Here is an 18,921-nt window from a genome sequence, read left to right on the forward strand (position 1 = left end):
TCAAGAGAAATGGTGTAATTGGTTCTTCTCATCCTGGATCTGTACACCACTGCAGGCACAGACCCACCAGTAACATTTCTAAGCTCCAGGATAGGAAGAGAGTTGCTGAATGAGGTTTCTGAGCTCACAGTGAAATGAAACAAAGTGCTAATGACCACTTCTTCATTATGTTTATATCTGGTTTCCAGTACAATAGGACCCTGATTCTCATTTGTGGCTTTTGATATTATTGTAATATAAGCAATTAGCTACAAATGAACAACAGCAATGAGTGTCAAGCTATACATAATGTATGTAGATGTGTAAAGGAGAATGTCTAGATGTTTGCGTTCTCCAATCTGCCCCACCAGAATTTATTTATTATATATGGAACAAAACCCAAACACAAACCTATATCCTCTCCATGGAGGGGGAATGTGCACATAGATCTGGGATTTAATGTTCTGTCCATATCCCTGTACCAGAGCATTAGCTCCAGTGCAGCACTCCAACCGCTCAGATCTGAATCCTAATTTTACTGCTTGAGATAATCCCAATTTAAAAATAAAACTAATGAAAGAAAATTAACATAAACCCAGGAAATGAGCAGCAGAAATATATCCAAACATTTCTTGCAGAAGCCCTGAGACAACCCACTTAGAGACTATGAAGTTTATCAGATCAACTTGAAGGTGTCTGGGTACAATCTAATGACATTTAACAATAACAAGATAAACAGACCACCAGTATTTTCACACACACACACACACAAGACACTGAGGGAAAAATAGTAAATGATCCATCTGAGGACTTTCAGTAGTGTCTGAAGCTGGTTGAGAATCAGGAGTTTGCTTCTTGGAACCTTACTTAAAAGCATCTACTATCCTTTTAGAAAATGCTTTAAGCATCCTGAGTATGGGTACTTTGAGGCTGGCTATGACATCCGATGCTATTGTTTCAAAAGATTTTAATGAGCACAGCTCTACTGCCATGTGGATGGCTCAATGCTGTGTTCTGCTGCCAGGATGTAGGAGATCACAACTCTTCACAGGGGAAGGCGATTTTTTAATCTGGAGGAAAATTTTAAGTCTGTCAAGGGAGCAACACACCCCTTTTTAAAACTATCTCAAAACTGTGGTGTGTGTTGGATGCCATCGGTTTGTCATAATCCTTCGCATACTGAAATTGTGCCTGTAAATCACCCACATTTTTATTTACAGACACTAGCTTAGACAAAGTGGTGCCTGGAGAAGGAATTAGGGGTGGGCAGTGGGAGGGTCAGAGCTTCTCATGGTCTCTGGGAGACATGTGGGGGACAGTAGGTGTTTGGAGAGGGACACTGTGGAGTATAATCCGTGCTGCTCGGGCTGGCAAATTTCTCAGTTTGGACCACACATGTGCCATGTGGAGACAGCTCCAGATGGTGAAATTAATGGGGGTCCCTGGGTCAGAATGCTAATGATTTTTCCCCAGAAATGGGGGAAGTGAAGAGGGAGCCCTGGATACAGAGCAGGAGCCTGATTCCTTGTCAGTTCCAGATCTCCAGAGTTTGTGAGTGCTCTGGTGGGGCTGTATGACTTAATGTTCACTGGCATTCCTTCAAGTCTTGCCCCTTTGAAGCATGCAAATTGACTAGCAGAACCAGGGAGAGATCATGAGTCCAGACTTCTTCTGAAAGGCTCTGTTTGCCCTGAGTCTGCACTAAACTCAGCCTTTGTAAATCCCAGCCTTGTGGAGCCTGAAGACTGCTACCTGTAAGTGCTATTTTGAAGATATTTTTCATGTATGTGAAATAGAGGCAAAGTTTGTGGCATCAGAAAGAGGGGAAGACCTGATCCAAAGAAGCACGAGAAGTGCTTTGGTGACATCACGGCATGATGTCCTGCCCAGGAGTCCCAAAATGCCTCACTCCAGAACCAGACCAGGGACTGCTAGTGGAGGGAAAGACCTGAAGAGCAATGAAGCAGCTGAAGGACACAAGGATGGATATCACCAGGGCAGCCAAATGAAAGTGAGGTCCTGATGAATGTGAAACTAGGTTTGGTGCTTCCCTGGGCTCCTTCCTACTGGGACTGGTGCATATCTGGGAACTGAGGTCACACAGAGAAGGTGCTCAGGGAGGAGAAAAGGGAGAAATCTTGGCCAGGATTCAGCTGTCAGTGGGAAGAGGAGAGCTAAGTGCAGAGCCAGCGAAGGAGAGGGAGGATGATGGCACAGCAGGATCCTTGGTCTGCTGCTGAGTGACTCTCTCTGCGCATAGCTCACTTCCCTGCTTTGTCACAGGCTGCACAGACAGCCTGTTCTATAGGCCAGGACCAGGTTTCTGCAACACAACACACAAAGGACCCTTGAACAGCTTAGAAGGTACTGCAATAATATGAAGCAGAAATTGCAGCCATCAGGTTGGAAAAATAGAGCACTTCCAGTCAGCAATTTTGTTCCTGGTGAAGCCCCATGCCACAAGAAGCTTTGAGCTACAGCTGCTTCAGTGCCAAGTACAGAAAAGGAAGGTGTTTCTGGAGTTTACTTTTAACCTCAAAAAAATAGGTACAATTTCTATGAAATGAGGGATTAATTTAGCTCATTTTGCACCATGCTCTAATTACCAGCTGCAGTGAAATATTCCAAGATGATGTATCTCAGGCTCCATCTTATTTCTGGATCTTGTTCCAATTAATTCCCCCTACCAGTTTAGAGCATCTAAATGAGATGGCTCTGGGTTTCCTGGTCTTTCATCCTTGGTATCCTGGGCCAATTGCTCTTCATAGCTACTGCAGAACCATTTTGCCACTCTTACGATCGTGGTATTAATACTCACTTGCTATCCAGCAGTTTTTTGAGAGAGCCTATGAGAGAGCCAAGTGTGAAAAGCATTTTGAGGTCTCAGGTCATGCTACAGAAGTGAGAACAGTTATTTCTTCTCTCTCACTTCATTTCACTGTGGCCTATTCTATTTCTAAATGCTGGACGTCGCACTGAGCAGAAAAGAGGATAACTGTTCTGCAGGAGAAAAAGAAGAGGAAGTCTATTTTGCAGGAGGAGAAGAGGAAGACTATTTGAAGGAAAGAGAAAACACATGGGAGAAAGGAAGAATGCATGTGAGAGGGAGGGCACAGACTCAAGTGCAGGAGAGAAACATCTTAGTAGTCTGGGTGTTCAATCCCTATCCCAAATAAGGTGAATGTCCTCACTGGTAAGTCTTGGAGCCAGTATGGCAGAGGCCATGGATTCCTCCTAGGTCCCAAATAGCACTCACAAGAGGAGCTTTGATGCTGCAATTTTTCCACAAAGAGTTCCATTTCAGAAAGAAAAAAGATTTAGTAGAAAACTCGTGGCCAACCGTACTTGCAATCTCATTCTCATTTATTTGCTCAAGTAATCCCCAGTGCTTGATTTACGTAAGACTTGAATTAACTGTGTATTTATTCAGAGATCTTAAATTACACTGATGTGATGAGGTAAAATTGCAAGCTGATGCAGTTTCAAGGGTATTAACAAGCATATGACAGTGTGGCAGATCCCGCTTGCCAATGAGGAACCCAAGCCCATTTAAAGATTTTCAGAGAAGGTGGGATAAAGGCTCTTTCTTTCACAAGTACAACTGCTTTTCATGAAGGAGAATTTGCCCTAGCACTGAGGTGAGGCAGAGAGGTGTGGTACCTGTCAGAGACTCTTGAAGAAAATTAAAACTGCTTGCTCGATGCTGCTCTTGTTGAACAGTCTTGGTTTGAGCTCAGACACTAAATGAAGCACATTTTTAGTTCTGAGCAATTTCTGAATAACGAGTAGTACCAGGAATGTAACAAACTCAGATGAGCAAGAAGAATGGAGCAGTTAACACTATGATCCAACAAAAACTTTCTCTAAATATGAAGGTGACTATAACTTCAAGCAGAGGTACCATTAAAAAAGACTGAAAATCAAACTGAAATTGTCATTGCTTCTGGCTTTAGCTGTTGCTGAAGTTTCATGTTTGCAATAGGTGTTTAGTGACTTCAGGCAATGAAAGCTAGCTATGAAGTTGTCACTGAAAGGGATTTAAACCTGTTAAATGAAGAGGGAGGAAAATGATACTGTAAGTCTATGGTTGAGAGTGGGTGGAGAGTTGGTGTGATCATTTGGAAGTCCACTGAAAGACAGAATCTGAGACAAAATACTCATGAAGAATACTGGAAGTTCCAGTATTGAAATATGAAGCAGCATATATGATATGGTTAGGAAAGAAAGCTACACAGTCCATGAAGCCTGTGGAGATCACCAGCCTGAAAAAGATGAGGCAAGAGGGTTGGGGATGAAAAGTGTAGTTGGTGTAAAAAGATCTGTCTGCTTTACCAAGTGGTGCCAATGAGGCACACAGCATGAATGCCAGTGCTTCACATGCCGTGAAGGGGAAACAAGGATAGCCACGCAGCTAAAAATGGTTATGGCTGGTACACGGGGGACTTACAGGTGTTCAGAGATGAACAGGGCAAAACAGAAGGTCTTGAAGTTGGCTGGGGTTCAGGAGCTACTGTGACTTCTGTGGGAGCGGCATTATCACAAGAGGGAGCTGTCCGCCTGTATGAGATTGTCACCCCAGCTAAAAACACACCGCGGGGATGCAGAACCAGGGCTCTCAAACCCTGAGAGGGGCAGGAGGAGAGAGATCCTGAGTGCTCAGACAGGCAGTGGTCACGGCAGGCTAGTATAGGAGGGCATGGGCTGAGCCGGGTTAGCAGAACTAATCCCACAGGGCAGGCCACCAACACTGCACACTGTTAATTGCTGTTCTGCAAGTCAGATCCTGCATTATATTAACACTATCTGCTAATTGTTTTTATTTGTAGGCTTTTCTGGGGAAGGAGGAAAAGGAAAGGTGCTTGTTTGGTCAAAGTCAGACTGTGCTAGTGAGAGGTTCATGTGACAATGCAGCTGATCACCAAAGCTCCAATGGTGAAGTCGAGCAGTGGCTGAACACAACAGGGCCTGTGTACCCAGCAGAGGGCATGTGCACACACACATACACACACACACATACAAACACACACACGCCTACTTTTACCTCTGGGACATCATTTCTTAGATAATGAGCATATCAGTGCCCTCAAAAGCTGTGTAAGTGGTTACAGGACAAAGCCAGAGGCATCAGCCATTCTGCTTTGAGCAGTCTGTATTTTCTGTTACAGGATCCAAACCACCCTTGATTTTCATTCTTGTTTCATATAAGGTCCCACTGCAAGAGGTGCTGAACTCCCATTTCTATCAAGATTGGTGGTTCAGAGGATCTAAGCCACATCCCTAAGATCAGGTCTGAACACTATCATTTGTATTTACTATGTATCAGGGAAACTAGCCTGTAACCTCTTCACACTGAGCTTAGTTTCATCTTCCAGTTATTTCTCTGAATGCTCATGCCTGATTTTGGAAGACACAATTTATCATAGTCTGGGACTGAGCTGAAAGCTTTGTTTCCTGCCAAGAGTCTTGAGAGGATAATACATGGCCAAACAGTTTGCACAAGTGCCATAGCATCTGAAATGCCCTATAGAAGGCAAACACATTATATTTGTATGCTCCCAGGGCAGGAAGACAGACAGTTCTTCCAGGATGCACTAAGGTACATAATGGACTGTGCTACATATGTTCAATGACAGGACAAGGCACAGAAGACCAGGTGAAAAGAAGAAAACCACTCCAGATTGAAAAGTTAGAAGGCATTAAAAATACGTATAGAGGAAAAGAATGCAGTCTTGTCGATGGGGAAAATGGATGGAGATCAGAAGTCTGGGCTCCTTGCCACAGGCTGCTTGACCTCAGGCAAGTCTTCTGAGATCCCATTTCCCCTCCTACCCTTTGTCTATGTAGCTCCCAGGAGCTTCGAGGGAGGGTTGGTCTCAAGCACAGCAGTAAAGATACTCTACTTGGTCATTACTCTTAAGACATACGGTAAAATTACTTCATATATATAAGTGTGCATATATATAAAGCAATTTTCGGATACCTTAAGAATCAAAAAAGAAAATAAACATAGAATGCCTAGGGAACATGTGGGAGGAGCAGAGTTCCCAACCGGTTATTAATCCACTTGCACGACAAGGCTTTCGCTGAAGTTTAAAATTAAATCTAAATTAAAAAAAAAAAAAAAAAAAAGAATTCTATCCCGAGCCAGCGGTCTGGCTCCAGCCTCAGCACCCGCCCGCCGTGACGCCGGCAGCGGAGCAACCCCCCCGCGGCCGCGGCCCCGCAGCAGCAGCAGCAGCAGCAGCGCAGCCCCCGCTCCGCTCCCCCGGGCGGGCGGCTCCGCGGGGCCGCTTGTTGATATCGCTCCGGGCCCCGCTCCGCCCGCGGCCGCCCCGCGCCCGGGCTCGCCGCCGCTCGCCTCCTTCCATTGCAACATTGTAAACCCCTCCTTTCTTTTTTTTTTTTTTTTTCCTTTCCCCTCCTCTCCCTTTCTTTCCCTTTTTTTTTTTTTTTTTTTTTTTTTTTTTTTTTTTGCATGAAGATGGCGGCGCCTCTCGCCAGCAAGGCAGGGTCCGCCGGCACCACCAGCAAGCCTCCCTTCCCGGAGCTGGATTTCCGATCGGGAGCCAGGGTGGAGGAATTGAATAAACTCATCCAGGAATTCACCAAGCACGATCAGAGGGAGTACGACGACCAGCGAGCCCTGGAGATTCACACGGCGAAGGACTTCATCTTCTCCATGCTGGGTAGGGCAGGGACCGAGCGGGGCGGGGATGGGGCGATGCCGGCCGGGAACCCCCGGGCAGGGCTCCCGGCAGTGCGGCACCGGCGGACCCTTTCCCCGCCGTGAGCGCGCCGGGCTGAGGGGCTCTCCGGTCACAGGGCGGGTCTTATCCCCAGGAAACTATTTTTTCCTGTTCTATCCAACTAGCCTTTAGCAGCGATGTATTTATAAGCACAGAGGAAAGGCTGGGTTGCAGAGCTGACCGGTGCCCGAGAAACACGCCGAGCCAGCAGGGCTGGAGGCGAGGCGAGCCGGGCTCATTATTGTTTTTCTCCCCAACTATCAAGGCTGTAGTAAACCCGAATATTTTATCCGGACCGCATACTTTGGTTATTAGACCAGCTGATGCTTGAACAGGAGTATCCTCTGAACCGCCTTTCTTGCTTAGGTTGCAAAACTCGCTGCGAGTAGAATAAGTCAGATTGTGGCGGGGGAGTCCTCATCTGCGTGAAACTTTGAATCGCGGGCAGGGATCCTTACACTAGGGTGAAACATGCGTTGACCCTTGCAGAAATCACCTGGGCTCTGGCATGACTAAGGCTTCTTAAGAGTAACAGTGGAATGACTAACAGCTCTGATTTTCTAGGTAGTCAGTTTCTGATAAATATTTATCTTGAATTGACTAAGAAATCACTCACACGAGAGCCTTCAATACACAGAAGGATGCTCTTTAACGTGCAGATTAGACCTTGAAATCAGTCATCCAAGTTTGAATCATTATCACAAACATTATCTGAAATATTTTTGCATGTAAAAAACCAACATGTGTAAACAGCTGCTGTGGCCAGTGAATGGTTCTTTGTAGCCCAGAGGTGCACATACACCCTTAAAGCTTATTTGACACAAACCAAATGTGTGGTCTGCATGTCCACTGTGAATAACCTCCATTGCTTTTCTCATCCATAAACACAGAACTCTCCTATTGCAATAATTATTATTTTCTGTATCAAAGGATAGTCACTATAGTAGACCGCTTCCTCTATAGCCATGAACATACCTACACTCAGTAATGAGAATCTGTGTCCAGCTGGCTATCTTGTAAGGTACCTGGATAAGTATAATTGCCTGCTCTATGGGATTTGCACAATTTTATGTGTGTACTGCTTTTTCACTGAGGGCTGGACAGGATATAGCAGACTAAATTTAGCTTGAGAACAAGGACAACAAGTTGAAAAGTCAGTAGCATGTATATTTATAGTTGCTGTTATAAATATTTTTCCCTTCCCATTTAAAAAAAAAATAAATGATGTGGTGAAGCTGTGGTTGCATCAAAGCCTGTAGGACTTTTGTTATTGAAAACCTGATCCAGTGGAAGTCATCCGCTATTATGATCTGATACATTTTTCAGTCAGGGGTTTAAATAACTGGCTGAGGAAGCATGGCTGGATGGGATGAAGCAGAGTGGAGAGAAAACGGCCGTAGCAGCAGTTCGGGGTGTGTGGCTAGCAAGTAGAGACAGCTTTGTATGATCCTGTTTAAGCATTAATAGTCTTTGCAGGTTACGGGGACCACAGCATTTCTTTCTGCCTCACGCCAGAGAAGGCAATAGAAGACAGAAGAATGAACTGGAGCATGCCTCGTGTTTCTGCAAGTGCACCCTAATGCCTTGCTGTTCATGAAGCAGGGAGCCTTAGGCTGTTTAGATATAACATAAATTAATGTGGTTGTCTTTGTTAATATAATGACTGGGAGATGAGCCTTCTTCAATTTTAAATATATAGGCTAAACCTGTGGTTTAAACAAAGGCTATATGTCTGTCTAAGTTATGCATGGTAATTTTCAATAAGTCTTGTTTCTGAATAAAAGAAGAGACTTAATGACCAAGCCCAGGACAGAAATGGAGATGGGATGTCTGATTTTTCTGCATTAGACCCAGACATTGTGTTTGTGGATCAGATCCTTCTTAGCTAGAGAAGCTCTTAAATCTAAAAGGATTTAACTTATTAATAAATAGTTCTTTCCCCTGTGCCTCATCCCTCCCATACATACTGCTCTTATCTTATCAGGCGATAACAGGAAAATTAAATGTACCTTTTCTGATTTAATTACATTGGTGTGTAATTGGTGGATGAATGATAGGTGAGGAGGCCTTGTGCAGAATCTCAGATGTTTGTACTCTGCAATGACTTGCCCTCTAGGTCAGATCTTTGCTTTCTATTTGTATTAACTCTTTTTCATCTGTGTTGTCTTGCCCTGGCTGTTAGCAGCTGAATTTAGGAAGATCTAAAGAGCTGGGCTATGAGAAAATTAGGGAGAGGTACTACTTGTTGTGCCTTTGTCCAAAATCTTGTGCCCCAAGCATTAGAACAGGACTGCAAATGAGCTACCTCTCTGGTGGGGGAAGTGAGTATTTTCTGAATGTGGGCAGTTCCTGGGCATTCACAGTCCCATTTACAGTCACCAAGACCATATGGTCTTGCCAACACCCTACACTGAAACAACAGGTGTGTTTTGTTTCCTTTACTGGGTAACTGTCTGTATTCACACTGAGCTGTGCCTGATAAATACTTGTCTCTTTGACTCAGGTATAACTGAGCTTCAGAGGAGGGAATTAATCAAGAAGAAGAGTGGACAAAAGACAGTCTTGTTTTCTGGGCAGCAGACTGGCTGAGAGACCAAGGCTCTGCCTGCCAGTCATGAAAGGAGCTAATCACTTATTGTCCCCAGGACTCGGTTTTGGTTGTTTTTTTTGTTTGTTTGTTTGTTTGTTTGTTTGTTTGTTGTGCTTAAAGAGTGATAAAGGAGTATTTCTATAAAGTAAAGATATTACAGTCAATGATATTTTGATTTTTAAAGCACTTGCTGCTATTGTGATGAGAGGTACATAGCAGACATATTAAAAACCTTTTAGGGGTACCTAACCTAGAGAGTATTGTTTCTGCAGTACAAGTACTTTCAGAAAACTTCTTTAATAAACACTACCTCTCTCTTTCTGTTCAGCACCTAAGTAGAAAATGCTTTAGTGCATAGATGTGCTATGCTTAAAAAAGTCATGTATTATGCTCTTGGGAACTACAACACTGCATATTAAAAAACTCCTTAAAATTTCTAGTGCTATTGCTGCCTCAAACCGGCTCATGTTATTAGGGATACTGACCCTAGCATTTGCTTATTAACAAGAGAAAAGAGCAAGGAGATATGAATAAGCACAGACTGTATAGAGCTATTTTCTCCACTTCAGGTACACATCAGTGTTCAGTCATCTAGAGCAGTTCTCAAGCTCTTCAGGTTGGTATTTTGTTTCCTTTTCCTATCAGGAGAGTTCTCTTTAGAGTCAGAAGAGGGATGCTTAGGACATTTCATGCCATTCTCCTTCCTCTCATTGCCCTTTCTCCCCCAGTTCAGGGAAGGGACTGGTTTAAACCAGTGCTGAAGTGGCCTTTTATTATTTCAAGGCCTCTAGTGTATCTTTTCCTCACTTCCCTGGTTACATCTCATTTCTGCGGGAACCGCCCACCAGGACAGGACGCACTTTGAGAATCTGCAGCCAGCTGCAACTTAGAGCTGTTGACAAGACCTCTAGAGAGCTTGTCTCAGCACCTGATACAGGAGAGGTGGTGAGCCTATTCTGAGAGCATTTCCTATTTCTCTGGTGTCTGCCCGGTGCTGTGTTGGCTGTGCTAGCAAGTGTTTGTGATAGAGGCAAGTCTCAGAGTGGAGGCAGAGCTGGCATCAGCAAATTATTTCTGCTGCCAATACCAGCTTCCCAAATGGAGTGAGTTACCCTGCTGAGCCCCTGCATCTGTAGCAAGGCTTCCAGCTGTTTCTTGGACTGATGGACCCCTAAAATACGTGCAGTTGAGGTTCAGATTGCTGTGCTGAGAACACAGGTGTCCTGACAATAGCTTGCTTTTATCAGCAGCTTCTACAAGAGAAGAATTTTATAGTTCTCCCCTGTACCCGAGGTCTGTGTAGCAGAACAACATTGACAGTGTGACTGTTGTGTGGGTTTGTGTGGCATTTTTTCTCCCTTTCCCTACCTGTCATAACTTGCTGATGAAACCTATTGTAGATTAGATTTCAGGCATTGTTGGAAGTGTTGCCTGTTTGTCTGTGATACATCATGGAAATTCTCTGGTTTCTGTTGCAGTGTCGAGCTGATGAAATAGCAACAGGATTGGAGTGATCTCTCTAGGGTTAAGTCTTTTATGTGTGTTCCCTTCTCTCAAGAGAGGCCAATCATGATAGGAGCACACTGTACTCTGAGGCCTATGTTAATAAAGGCTCCCTGCTGGCATTCCCTGTGCTGCTGAATGCATAATGCACAGCTGTTAAAAACAACCTTACTGTATTGCAGATTTCATTTCTGGCTTCGCTTGTGTCTCCTCTCCCTGCAGACCACATGTTTCCGTATTTGAATTTGAGGCTGTGGGTGTTTCTTGGTGTTTTGTTTTGTGTTTTTTTTTTTTTTTTTTTCTTATGGGACAGTGTGCTAGACTGGTAAAGTAACCCTAGCAAGGCATTGTTAGCCAGAAATCAACCAATTTCATCTCACTGGGAATTCTGTCTGTGTAACTAGTTAAAAAGGTTCGGTACCCTCCTCTGTCCCTTTGTTTAAAGGGATTGCTGGTCCATGTATGTGTCAGTGAAAATAGCTTGAAAATCTTTGTCTCAATTTGTTTTGAGATGCTGGTATTTCACTTGCTCAACTACTGTTTTGAAACATTAGTCTGTGATGCAAAGTATTTAGTGTAATAGCTAGGAACATGTCCTAAGGGCACAAATTCTCATGGCAGGCTTGTCAGACTGCCCACCGCCTGTTCCTTGGGTCTGTGGAAATATTTGTAAAAGATTTGGGTGAATACTTGCCAAGCCTAATTATGCAATTATGTCTTAAGGACAATTTTATAATTATAGTGGAGGATGGTAACCAGGATACAAGAGTTGTTGGGGTTTTGACTTTTTTTTTCCCCACATGACTTTGAATGAATGCTAAAATACTTGGAGCAATTCTACTCAGAAAACCAGTCGTTCAACTTTCCTTTAGGCAGCTGGGTACTTTTATAGATGAAGCTTAATTAAAGACAACTCCAACATTGCTCAGGAAGGCTGGAGGACATGTTTTATTATAGCTTTGGTAATCTCCAGGACAGATGTGTACTCAGAGACCCAGAGTAGCCCACAGGCAATGTCCAGTCTAGAGGAGACTCAGATGTAAAAGTCTTGCTTGGACTTCTCAAAGGGAATCTCCAAGCTGTGCAAGTTTTTTGGGCAGTGGGGATTGTCTGTTGTAATTTTTATTTGACAAATGCCAGGTTTCTGCTTTGTCTGTCTCCTGTACAGCTGTCACTTTTGCATCTTTTCTTGGGCCTTGAATGCACACTTTTGCATCTAGGTGCGCCTTTAGGTGCATGTCCCAGTCCTTTTGCTGCAAAAATGGTTTTCCCAGGCACACCTCTGAAACCTTTTTCTGCCCAGGTCAGTCCCTGTTTGTACTCTGCAAGATTGGTTAGGTGAGAAAGTGCCAGGAAGAAATGTGGTTAAGGCCAAGAGATTAGCTGTCACCTCCAGTCAAGGGGTCTTCAGCTGCAAGGGCTGCTTCAGCATGACACTGTGAGCAGTGATTGAGGTGACAAATTGTAACTCCAAGCATGTCTGTGTGAGACCCTGTGGTGCAGCTGCAGGTAGAGGCTCTGCCGTAGACTTCTCAACACTCTCTGAGTTTAAGAAAAATGAACCACCATGGAGTCCATTTACCTTTTTCTGCGTGTATGAAACTCACTTGAGAAGCAAGAGCTGCAGCTCATTTGCTATGAAGAGAGAAGCTTAAGAGTTGAATGCATTATGAAGGGTGACATACCTTCTGAGCCAGGTTTTTCCTTAGCAACAGCAGGGATGGGTTAAGTTCCATGTCCTAAAAGAAAGCCATTAATTCTGCCTGTTGGTAGCTTGACCTGCTATCCTGTGAACAAGGAGAAAATTCCTTGAGAGTGACAATCTGTTCATGTGTACAACATACTGTATTACCTTTAGTCTGTCTTTAATTTGCCTATCTTTGGTCTATGAAAAAAGCAGTAGAGTAGGTGGGGTTCTGGGGAAGCAAAGAAGGGTATCTGCCCTGTTGTTTTCCCTTGGAAAAGCAGAGGACCTATTATGAGAGCTAAAGCAGAAGGGAGCTTTGGATGTTGTATTCACAGAACGTCCTTTATTGAGAAAAGAGCAGTGTGCCTGCGTGGGAGAAAGGGTGAGAGAGCTGAAAAATGACCTTTAGATGGATGTCTCAAGTTATTTGCCCAAGTCTTGTCCCAATCACTCGTATTGTGATGTGAGTTCAGGAGCTGAACTGTAGCTTTATTGGAACTTACGACCATACCTCAATGGCTCCCAGTCTTAACTATGGATTTTATATCCAGTGAAGGTTTATGACTTCTGTTAGCACAAACTTCTCTTGCTGTCTGACTAACAAAAATATGGGGGTTGGCTTTACTCCCCCCGCCAATGCAGCCGGAAGGCAGCTTATGAGACATTCAAAATAAATCTTTCAGCAGCAGCTGATGTTGCAATTGACAGATGCTGCTATGGATTTTGCTCTGTTTCATTAAGAGAACTCCACTGTTTGCTTTCATTTCTGTTGTTGTGTTGCATTCCCTTTTACTGTAAATAGCAATTGTCCTGGACTGAGTGGATTAATCTGTGCCTTACTTCAGCCAACTTGACAGGTCCCTGAATCATGTACTTCTGAATTAGATAAACTTTCTGCAGCTCTTTCGAAGCAGTGTTTTGGTGACTCTCTGGTTTTAAGGGAATCAATGTGTGCTGTAGAATTCAGTTTGAAGAAGATAGATCCCCTGCTCCCCAACATATTGACTTTTGAGCTTTTAATAAACACTTGATGCTAAGTTACAACAATCCTGTTAATGCGTTGTATTTCAACTGTCAGACCATATGATTTTAACCTAATTTAAAGCATTTAATTAGAAGATCGTTAATGCATTTTGTTACAAGTAGGTTGATGTCAAAAGTCCAATTTGCATACTGTTGAGTGGGGTGATTAGTTACTGTAAGGCTCATAATATCCATATCTTTGAAACAGCAATGGTACCTACTGCCACCTACTCATGTTTAGGGCTGTGGGCAGACATTTGCACAGCACTGGATGGCTCCAGCTTGTAGAACAGGAGGTGGGTGGCAACCTAAGAAAATTACTTTGTAGGTAAAACGCTGAGTCAGGACACCCTAGACCACTCTTCTATTCTGAACTGCCCCCAAATTTACACAGACCTGTGCGAGTTTCTGAATGTAATTCTATGTAGTAGGGTGTTGGTACTACCAGAAGCCTTCCTCATCTCCTGTGTTTCAGCAATCTGTGGAAAGTGGGATGGTACTGGAATAGTGGAACATTGTGGTGCTGAGGTTCTTCATGATAGGATGGTTTAATCATGCAACCCTCTGAGACTGAAGATGGAAAGGGAAGTCTGGTCTTGTGAGTCTTGCTACAAAAAACATTTAAATAGTGAAGGCAAGTAGTTGCTCTGTCATTTGGTGTTGATCTGGTGGCTTTGAGATCAAGTACAATTCGGCCTCTGTGAGAGAGATTACAACCTGACCCAGTTCTAGCAAGTAATCTTATTTTATACTGAAAGGATCCCAAAGAAAAATTGGGACAAATTAATTTAAGAATACATCCTGTCCATAGTGTTCATACTGATGTAATTTGTCAGAGTCAGGCAATGCCAATCAGGAGAAGGCAGCAGTTTGGGACAGAAAGCAAGGGTAAAATACAAGACAGCCAAAGCTGGAAATCCTACCAGGATAGCCATAAGGAATTGGCAGAGAATTTTTTTTTTAATTTTTTTTTTTTGGGGGGTCCAATGACATTTCTAAAGTAATGATTTAGAAGAAAAGTAGAGGTTTATGTGTGGGATGTCATTGGTCTGCCTAGATCTTCTCTACTGTGGCTTGCAGTCAGACCATGCAGAATTTCTTCCACCCACTGATGGAGTGAAAATTCATAAATGATTTTGTCCAGAACTGTTGAGCAGCAAGAAAACACTTGCCATTGCATCTGGAAATAACAAAGTCAGTTCTTGCTTTACCGCACAGTGTGTTAGGCCATATGCTTATCTTTTTCTAAAAAATCTTAACTCTCCTGTTCCTGTTGTAGGATCTTTTGACACTGCTCCACAACTGTCAAGGAAGGATGTTTTTATTCAGTGGTGCATATTTGACCTAGTTTAGAAAATCAGGTGCTGAGGTTGTGAGGAAGGAGTTGTATTAAAGAGCTATCAAAAATGCTAAGACAAACATTGCAATTAGCTTCAGCACTTTTCCCTTCAGCACTTCTACTCTTTGCATTTTAATAGATCTCTCGAAAAGCTAGAGATGCTTTGGGTGACTCCTCTTGGAAATGAATCCTGTGCTAATAGCTCTGGCTGTGTCCGACCCACAGGCACATGCTTGGAGATATTTCATGTTTGTTTTGTACCTCACTAATTAATGTATAACTTATTGGTAGAACAGCAGGAAAACTGCATTTGCTGACACTTCATGATATAATGATTTAATCCTTTGTGACACATTCCTGCTGAGTGTCAAAGCTGATAACACTAATCTCTGTCCCTCGCTCAGTGTGACAGGAACCTGTTCTAGAGGGCATTTTGCAGGATCTTGCAAGCTCTTGTAGGTACTTTGTGACCAATTCATGAAAACGTTTTTTGTACATCGTTACTCTTGAATGTGATTACAGGATTGCCTGGTGCACTGAGGAATCTGGGGCTGAGTGCAAACAAAGAGCTAACTGACTACATCCAAATAAAATACAGCTTGTCCCGTGAGGAGGGGGGAAATACCCTTGTCTTCTAAATACACATCCTGCTTTGCCAGCATTGGGAGTGGTGTGGTTATATTGATTCAAAGGTGCCTAAACCCACTGCTCTTTGTTCTATGTGATTCTGAAGCCTGGGTATGGATGCAGATCTGTAGGCAGGGATAGCTGTGCAAGTACTCTGCAGTAGTTGGTTCCTGTGATACAACCGGCAGAGCTTGCTTCTAGTCCAGCATGGACTGTGAATTTTTTAGAAAAAAAAAAAAGTGCAGCTCTGCAAACAGAGAAGGGAATGTCACTGTAACAACACTTCAGAGGCTCTGTTGCCTTCTGTCTCTGAAATTTGCTTGTTGAAAGTTGCATACAGTGTGCTGAATGGCAGGTCGGGTATTGATGTTGGCCCCTTGATATAAGGCCCTTAAAGCTCGAGCTGCTGGAATGTCTGTATTTCATAGACAGTAGGACAACCATGTGCTAAGCAATCAGCAACTTGAGGAAAATAAGGGGAATGCAAGTCTCTCTGCCAGCGCAGCATGTCTCTGACAAGCTGAATTAAATGCCTGTGTTTTTCTTCCAATGTGCAAGCTGTAATGCACATCTAAGTGCATTATGGAGAAAAAGGAGCTATTACAATTTCATTTAGCATCTATCAGAGACTTGGTGTTATCTACTAAATTGTCTGTAAAAGCTTGATCCTGAACCCCATTTTTCCCAATATCCTGTGGATTTTCTGAATGTGTAAAGTATGCAGTTGAAGCAGCAATGTTATAGTGAAAAGAACTCCGTTGACAAAGGCTTGAAAGATCAAAGAATGACTGTGTCTGTACAGTTATTTTAATTGTCTTGAGGAGGGGTTCATATGTACTGTATAAGCACTTAGTAAAACTATTTGCACATTATCAAAGCTGCAGAGTTAAATTACAGGTTAGTCGGGAAAATTGAAGTTAAAAAAAGTTATTTTGATCTTCTTAAACCCAAGTTCTGGTTCTGAACTTGGGCATTCCTGAGTTACTTCAAAAACTAGACAATCTCTCTCGCTCCTTCACCCAAGCCACATACAGGAGATTTAGAATCATCTTTTTATCTAGGCTGCTTCTTAACAGTGCAGCTAAAGAAATCAGTGTCTAAAAATCTGCTCTTATGCTGAGACCAGTCTTGTAAGACATTGCTTGTGTATATGAATCACTCTACTGTGTTGTGTATGTCACTGTATTCTCTACTTTTTTTAACTAAACCTTTCTTTACCTTAAAACGTGTATCTGCCTTTATTTTATTTTATTTTATGTCTTACTTTTCCCCAAACAGTTAATTTACGTGGGAAATATCTGCTGTTCAAGGGCGGTGATGACAGTGCTTTGGAGTGTAGAGAGTGCTGTTGAGAAGTGCTACAACGTGGCTGTGGAGGTGGAGGTCTCATCCCCTCCCAGCAGAGCTGTTCCAGTGTGACAGGCTTCCCTGGGCCAAAGCCAGCCAGCACTGTTCAGCGAGGACTGTAGGAGTTCTGTGGAAGAGATTTCTGTCTGAGGAAGACAGGAGTGAGGGAGACAAATGAACAAAATCTTCAGACCCACAGCATGCTGATAGACCTCCTGTTGTTCTTAATTCGTGTCTGTAAATGGCACTGGTTTCCGCTGTTGTGCACCAAGACAATAATAAATAACAATCCTTAGCATTTATATACCACTTCACAATTTTCAGACTGTTCAGCACACATTAACTAATTCAGCTGAGATGTACATACTCTGTGAGCAAAGCTACTCTTCTTGCTGCCCAGGGGAACCTTTCATTACAGCTGGGACAAGGCTTTTCTTTTTCCCCATAACTGGAGCTCTTGGCAGGAATGTTCTATATAGAGACTGTGTCTTTCTTCCTGAAGGTTTTAAGCCTTTGCATGTACCCCTGTTTTCATAGGAATTGGACTACTCTGAAGTCATATCTGGTCCTATTAACAAAATTATGCAGGAGACTTGCCTGTATGTTCTGTGCTGCAAATATGCAGACACACGGTTAATAGATTTGTGGTTTCAGAAGCCATTGAGTTAGCCAAGATGTGGCTACATTAAGTGCATCCTTCTGTGCTTGCATAAGGCCTTCAGGGAACGCCATCTCAGTGAACCTCAAGGCTCAGGAGGAGAATAAGCATCTGTCAGGTTTGACCATGTTAGATCATCACACCATGTGCTTAAGAGAATTGAGGATGCTTAGTGTCTCTGGTCCACTAGATCCAGCACCTGCTAGGCCACCAACAGTTATTTGGGGCAGGACAAAGCTCAACAGAGGCGTATTGCCAGGTAAGAGGTGTTTTGAGGGCAATTAAAGACATTATGCCCTGTCATTCGTAATCCTAAACTCTGGACATGTTGTTTGGGATTCCAAACATGCACTGGCATGAATCTAATCTGTCTGGCATTTGATTCACTTTTTGCCTTGGCATTTTGTGTATGTGCATAGAGCTGCTGAGAGGGAGTTTGAGGCATTACTGTCTGTATCTTTAATCTGGGTAGGGTTGGTTCCACATTTTGTTTGAAGAATAGCACCTTTTTAGCATTCCTTTAGGGTGCCTAGAAGTTAAGCATCTTATTTAATCAGGTCATATAATGTGGGATTACTGATTTACCTTAGAAATAATTATTTTGTAGTCTTTCTAAACTGATGCCTGGTACTTCAGAACGGCTTTGCAGTTATAACCCTTTTTCTAATCCATGAGGTTTAATTCTAACTAAGTGGTTGCACTTCTGGATTGCCTCTTTGTCCACAAAGTTTGGTAACTTTCTGGTTTAGAAGTGGTGCCTGCAGGTCTGACCTGAAATTGATTCTGCAAGAACAGCATAGATTATAATTTTCCTATAAATGATTGTATGAACAGGAACACCATTAGCCTCTTAGTGACCTAATTATGCAGGGAGGTAGCAGAACATTTTGAGATCAAAACTCTCCTCTTGCTACAGCTCTCCCTTCAGCAAACAGTGCATGGGAGAAAAACAGCATGTTTCTTGCAGGTGATGATTTCTCTTTCAGTGGCTTTGATATCCTCATTTTGTGTTTGAAGGTAATGTGCAGATTGCTGGGTGGTGTCACTCAAAGTGACTGACTGAGCTGCTGTAGTATGTGAAGATGTCTCCAAGACAACTAATTTACTGGTCAAACAGCACATTGGCTTCTTCCACAAGACATTCTAAGGGAGCTGGTGAGCTGAAGGAGCAAGATATTTTAACAGTTTATTATTAGCACTGTAGCTGGCAAATGCAGCTCAGAGTCTAAGGCTGAGAATGTTCCTATTAAACACTGCAAATGAATAACTTCAAAAAAAAAAAAAGAATTTTGTTATTTAACTAGCAAACTGATTCATCAGAGACCTTCTACAAAATAACTGGAATTAAATCCTTACCTTCAGGTTTTTTCTCCAGTTTTTATATGTGGAATTTAGGGACCTTCTTTCACTCTCATATTTTGT

General features: G+C 43.0%; 1 protein-coding gene across 1 annotated transcript in view; it reads left to right on the forward strand.

The window, feature by feature from the left end:
* Positions 1-6,454: 6,454 nt before the first annotated feature.
* MB21D2 (Mab-21 domain containing 2) overlaps positions 6,455-18,921 on the forward strand; it is a 58,775-nt gene continuing 46,308 nt past the window's right edge. The window contains exon 1 of the mRNA XM_027735315.2: positions 6,455-6,665. Within this exon, the coding sequence (XP_027591116.1) occupies positions 6,455-6,665 (211 nt within the window). The remainder of the gene's footprint in view (positions 6,666-18,921) is intronic.

This window comes from Pipra filicauda, unplaced genomic scaffold, assembly GCF_003945595.2.
Source record: "Pipra filicauda isolate LSUMZ 115617 unplaced genomic scaffold, ASM394559v2 scaffold206_size1356665_pilon, whole genome shotgun sequence".
Classification (NCBI taxonomy): Eukaryota; Metazoa; Chordata; class Aves; order Passeriformes; family Pipridae; genus Pipra; species Pipra filicauda.